The 6,592-nt window shown below is 34.7% G+C and overlaps 1 protein-coding gene across 1 annotated transcript in view; it reads right to left on the bottom strand.

Annotated features, from left to right (window-relative positions):
- Positions 1 to 422: 422 nt before the first annotated feature.
- The window catches only part of LOC149779659 (uncharacterized), a 93,507-nt gene continuing 87,337 nt past the window's right edge, over positions 423 to 6,592 (bottom strand). The window contains exons 14-16 of the mRNA XM_089940479.1: positions 4,640 to 5,980; positions 4,157 to 4,181; positions 423 to 3,143 (exon numbers count right to left, since the gene is read on the bottom strand). Coding sequence (XP_089796605.1) covers positions 2,818 to 3,143; positions 4,157 to 4,181; positions 4,640 to 5,980 — 1,692 coding nt within the window. The 3' untranslated portion in view covers positions 423 to 2,817. The remainder of the gene's footprint in view (positions 3,144 to 4,156; positions 4,182 to 4,639; positions 5,981 to 6,592) is intronic.

The raw sequence follows: 6,592 nt of genomic DNA, 5'->3' as shown, positions 1-6,592 counted from the left end.
ATTACCACGGGAAAACACCAACGAGATGTTGTCGCGAAATATAGCGTTTTCGAGCAAAAAACGCTAAGTCTCCATTTGCCAAACGGAGACTTTATTTTTTTTTTGTTCGAAAAGTGAGATTTCGAAGGAAGGCTCTATTTGTCGTTTTAAAACCTTAATCAAATTTTGTCGAAAAAGTTGTCCGATTCGCCCCCCCCCCCCCTGCTGCTAGTTATTTGAAGAAGAAATTAAAATGAAACTGAGTGTCTTACTCGAATCGTCGTCATCATCAGCATCGTCAGCAGCAGCATTTCGTTCCTTGAGACAGTTGGTAAAATAAATGAAAATGACAACTTTTATAGTTTGATTAATCCTATTCAACAGCTAAAGAAGGTGATTGTATTGCATGCTTACAGATAAACAAAAAAAAAAAAAAAAACCGCTTGAGAGAATAACCGCAATGCTTTTATTTATACTACATGTTGATAAGCACAACCATTACTCTGTTATCATAAACATAAAAGTGGCACATTATATGAAGAAAGCAATTAATACATTTGAAAGCAAGACATACATGTATATAGCGAATTATTCTTCACCAAGAGAGTGGTAATAAGAGAAAATAATCATTAAAATGATAAAAGAATGCGCATATTGTCAAATGAGTAAAGAAATTAATTACTGTAAGTTGTAATAAAATGCAAATGTTGAATCTATAAGTAACATGCATATTGGAATATATATATATATATATATATATATATATATATATATATATATATATATATATATATATATATATATATCTGGAACGCGATTGCATGATTAGCCAGTTCCGTTTCCAATTTTTCTTAGCATTCTGGAGTTTTGTGTGACTCTGCTCTTTCTGTAGAGATTAAAGGGTTGATGGTCTGGGTGGAGGTGCAAAGAAGCAGGGTAAGGAAATCATTAATAAAGATATTAATTTAAATCAAAGTAAGGAATTAATTCTGTCATGGTAAAAACATAAATATGCATTCAATTGGTATATTGCATGACATAAAGAAGAATGTGATACAATTTGTGACTTTACAAATATTTCTCCTTGAAATATGAAAATCAGATACTATGTAATTATTACTTAACGTTGAGATATTGCGCGAAGTCCATTCAAAGACAGATCTCAAATGTATCCTTGTATAATGTTAATAATTGAAGGAAATAAATGTAATTAATTTACAATTAAACTAAACAGTTTGGCAGTATATATTGTATTATATATTATATAACTGTGAAGAAAGGTGACGTGTACTAATTATGCAACTACTTAAGAAAGCACAAATCAAAATTAGGAAGAAACTGTACATAATTCAATGCTTAGCTAATTGTAATTATATTACAATTGATTAGACTTGAAATTATAATGCGATGAAGCCTTAGATTCTACTCAAAATATTCAGAATCGTCAACTATTGGCTTATGTGCCTTCCAGGTTCACGTTAAAATATAGCAACTAAAACTGAATCTTTCAGAAGATTAGTTCATTTTTCGACAAATCCTTTTCCACAGCTAGTTTCCATGCAGAGATGACAAATAGAATTATACTCTTTTCTCTGCAAGGTAATCAAATTGTATATACGCGAAAGATTATAATAACAGGCCCTGTACAATATATGATCCGAGGAACGACACATTTATATTTTTCCTGCTATACCCAATTAACGAACCAAGCAAACGAAACCTAAAACTTGGTTGATCTCAGAAAAACATACAACAAACGTTGACAATAACCTGGAAGGGGCCCCGATTGGCCGAGTGGTCTAAAGCGCTTACCGTTACGGATCACTGCCGTCCACTGCCCGGGTTCTTCCTCCACCATTTAAACTTGCCGCTATATATAGCCTATCTTGTACTGAAAAATGGTGTTAAACCCTACAACTATACAACAACAAATACCTAAAAACAATTCGATGATTCGTAATTACCATGCTATTTCGACGTGCACCACTCCTGAACCGTTTCCAGAACAGCGTGTGTGTGTGTGATTTGGATTTGTAATGTAGGTTTAACAATTTTTCAGTCATATCGCTACGATGTCTGCAGTGTGTCAGTTTATAGTGATGTCTAGCACTGGGGCATCATGCCGCAGACACGTAACATCATGTCCGACCCAGTCACATTATCCTGACACAAGGCAGACCAGTCCTAACACTAACCTCTTAATGCTGAGCGCCTAGCAACTGTTAGTACCATTTTTATAAGTCTTTTGGTATGACCGTTTTCCTAACGGAATGAAGCCTTATTATGGTTGTATTATTTGTCATATATTTTGCAACTACCCTACCTCATGTTACTACTCTAGTTCAGCTAGAAAAATATTTTAGGTCATTAACGACTGAATTTTAAGAGACTGAAAATGATAGCAGGAAAAATGTTGAAACAGTTAGCCTCGAAAAAGAAATAGTTGGTTATTTAATTTGAATGTAATTTTCACTATTTTGTATTTTAAGGAGTAAATCTCTTTTCCATAACCTTTAAAATATTGAAAGGTTTTGGATACCGATTGCAGTTAAGCATGTTATACGATAATAAGTTTATTTTCAATGTCTATTAAAATAAATAACAGCTTTAGTGTATCATTTGAGCATTTAAAGTACGCCATTAGAAAAGGCTTCATAGTTTTATCACAGGGAGTGTCTCTATATACCGCTTGCATTTATATAACCACACATACAGGGATATGCTCTCGGCAAACAAAACATTTTTCTAGTTCGCAAAATATTTTGATCACTGTAGTTTCCATGATTTGTACATGGATACACCGTTCCCTAGAAAGCAAGCGAAGCATTTCATCGAAATTTAGACATTTCCCTCCATGACATTTTTAAATTGCTCTTCATCTACTCTACACCCACTGTCTTTAATTGCGCAAATTAATTTTCCGAAAGTTGCCTCCCTTCCAGACTTTTGTGCCCATATCTTCAGCACCTGGTAGATTCTACCACACACATTTTTCGGGAAATCCTCCTCGACGTGGTCTATCTCTATACTTGACAAACCGAGTTCTATTCCCAGCTCCTTCCACCCAATTCCGATGCACCTTGCAATTCTAGACATTTGTAAATCTGAGAGGGGCTCGTCGTGTTCCTGTTCTGTCACATTCCCCAGCCGTCCCCACATGGTTTCTGCAATGAAAATGAAAGAAGATTTTATGTGCAGGTCTTTTTTTAAATGCATCATATTGTTTTCATCCAGAGAATTTCATTTGTGACTCAGAGACTCATCTCCAGTATGTTTTAATAAAATGCTAAACAAACGGACAATACAGCCAGAAGCAATTTTGTCTGAATTCATAAACTAGATGTTTTCGTATTCATAAGCGAGTTTGAATTTGACACCATATTAGCCATACGAATTTTACACCATATTAGCCATAAGAATTTGACACCATATTAGCCATAAGAATTTGACACCATATTAGCCATAAGAATTTTACACCATACTAGCCATAAGAATTTTACACCATATTAGCCATAAGAATTTTACACCATATTAGCCATAAGAATTTTACACCGTACTAGCCATAAGAATTTTACACCATATTAGCCATACGAATTTTACACCGTACTAGCCATAAGAATTTTACACTATATTAGCCATACGAATTTTACACCATATTAGCCATAAGAATTTTACACCATATTAGCCATAAGAATTTTACACCATACTAGCCATAATAATTCTACTCCATATTAGCCATAAGAATTTTACACCATACTAGCCATAATAATTCTACTCCATATTAGCCATAAGAATTTTACACCATATTAGCCATAAGAATTCTACTCCATATTAGCCATAAGAATTTTACACCATATTAGCCATAAGAATTTTACGCCATACTAGCCATAATAATTTTACACCATACTAGCCATAAGAATTTTACACCATACTAGCCATAAGAATTTTACACGATATTAGCCATAAGAATTTTACACCGTACTAGCCATAAGAATTTTACACCATATTAGCCATAAGAATTTCACACCGTACTAGCCATAAGAATTTTACACCGTACTAGCCATAAGAATTTTACACCATATTAGCCATAAGAATTTTACACCGTACTAGCCATACGAATGTTACACCATACTAGCTATAACAGACAAGTGAAAAGCAATTTAATGTGTATTCTTACCGAAAGGTGAACATCCACTTCCAACCTGAAAGACGAGTTTGATTTTATGTTAAGACATAGTAATAATCTCTTTATGACGATGACTTGTTTTCACTGATTCAATCAAAAGTGAGACTTAATCTTTATCATATCTACAATAAATAAAATAAAAATTCCGTGAATAATTTATCTCAGTGTAAGATGTTCTTTATCAGAACGTGATGAAGATTAACATAGTTTTGTTCATGGAATATGTATATGCCAAAATAAATAGTTAATTGAAACATAATTATTCAAATCAGAATGAAACATTTAATTAACTGCAATAAATAAACAGCAAAATAAAAAAATAAATGAAAAGGAAAGAATTAAAACTAACTTAGTGACTCGGCATAGTAAAGCATATATTTTCAAATGTTAAACTTGCCCACTATACATATGTGTGTGTGTGTGTGTGTGTGTGTGTGTGTGTGAGTGTGTGTGTAAAGTCTAGCCGATCCTTACCTTGTCTGGAAACCAATCTTTCAGGACATCTCTTGTGTCAATAATATGTGGCTCGTGCCTGTCAGAATGTTCAACACAGCTATATTGCCCTTCTTCGTGGGCCAGCAACAATTCCTCAACGTCTATGAGACCCTCGTTTTCAGAGACGACATAGATATCCTGAAAGTCAGGGCAGAGAATTCGACACTTGAATGGAATAGTTCTTTTCTCTTCTTCAGCTTCACATTTATAATTTTTTGACATTGTTTCCTTTCGTTCAGTATGTGACAGAAATCTGCTGAATTCTTTCCTCAGCGTACTGTCGACAAAACGTCGTACTTGATCACAAAGTCTTCCATCCAGATTTTTCATAAAAGAAGACACCAGGGAAATTTTAATAGCAATTACGTCACCGAGATGAAGTACTGTCAGTCGGTGTCTAGATGCCCCAGTCGATATATCAAATATGCCACATCCACAAAACATCAGAAACTTTTTGCCTTGCCTGGACACAGGCCATTTAGCAATGCATGTAGCTAGAAGGCGGTGAAAAACTGATGGTGGCAGGAAGTTCTTCTCAAACGTAAAGCACAGTATCGGAGAACATGTCGAATCTTTTCTCTTGCCACAAGATAAGAAACTCTCATCCGGAACCGTCTTCAGAAGACATGGTATGAAGTAAATAGACAATTCCTCCTCCTCTTGACCGTCTTCCGATACTATCCTTGCTTTTGCAATCATGCCCAATTTTTCCATGTAACTGAGGAGCTCTTTCTGGTACTTGATGTACAAATCGTCCTTCCTTGTTTTCCAAATCTGTGTTGCTAAAGAATCAGTCATGATGGCTGTCTTTGTCATTTGAATCCACTTATCATCAATTTCTCCAAATTTTTTTGAGCATCTTACGTCCGCCACGAGGCTACAAAAAGCATTTACGATCCACTGGGGGTCAAGAACGACTGTGTCCTGTATCGGTTGTTGGTCGTAATAAACCAGATTTCCGATACTATTTTGGTATGTCAAAAAGAGTTTGAGCTGCCTGAGGTCATATATTGGTGCCGGGCAGGTTCTGTCTATCTTGACCACATCATCAAAAGTTATTATAACTTTCCCCTTTTCCCGTTCCTCCATTAAACGATCTTCTAATTGAATCCATTTTGCTGGCAGTTCCTCATTCCAGTAAGGTTGTGACTTGGCTATGTTGAGAATTGTCTGACGAAGTTCAGGTATATTTGGATCCTCCTCAAGATTGCTGACAGCAAAAGTTTTTTCGTTAACAATCCCAGCAACTGCGTTACCCTGAAGGAGTTCACTTATTCCATCAAATTGACGTTGAATCTGATTGGCTTTGTCCTCTTCACTCTAATAATAATAATAATAATAATAATAATCATCATCATCATCATCATCATAATAATAATAATAATAATTATTATTATTATTAGTAGTAGTAGTAGCAGTAGTAGTTGTTGTAGTAGCAGTAGTAGCAGTGGTAGTATAGAATCCATTCTACCGTAGTTTCAAGTTGTTTTGTTGTATTCTGTTGTATGATTTAAGTCACAAAATTTCAGCGAGCATAGTATTTTAGAAAATTTAATGAGACGACAAATTTTTGCTAAATTTTTAAACACGATACAGATTTTATGACGACATTTTACTACTAATATATAACACAAACGCCTATGACTACTCATAATTTTCAATTTGTGGAAGTACTCAACATCTGTTAAAATAGGACCATGCTTTTTCAATTCTATTTTCAGACAAGAAGATGAAATCGCAAAACATTGCATCAAGAAATGTACCGCGAACGTCAGCATAAAGTTAATTGGATAAATATAATGTCTTCAGTATACTTGCATCACAAGAAAAGTCAAGTACAGACGTCCAACTCCTAGGCTAATTTTCAGCCAGCTAGGATTTCCTACTGGCCTAAAAGTTCCAAAGACCTGAGCAATTCGGTATTCTTTCTCG

Source organism: Sinohyriopsis cumingii, chromosome 17, assembly GCF_028554795.1.
Source record: "Sinohyriopsis cumingii isolate HCF-2022 chromosome 17, ASM2855479v2, whole genome shotgun sequence".
Classification (NCBI taxonomy): domain Eukaryota; kingdom Metazoa; phylum Mollusca; class Bivalvia; order Unionida; family Unionidae; genus Sinohyriopsis; species Sinohyriopsis cumingii.
The sequence above is the reverse complement of the archived record's forward strand: the minus strand, read 5'-3'. Positions and strand labels throughout refer to the sequence as shown.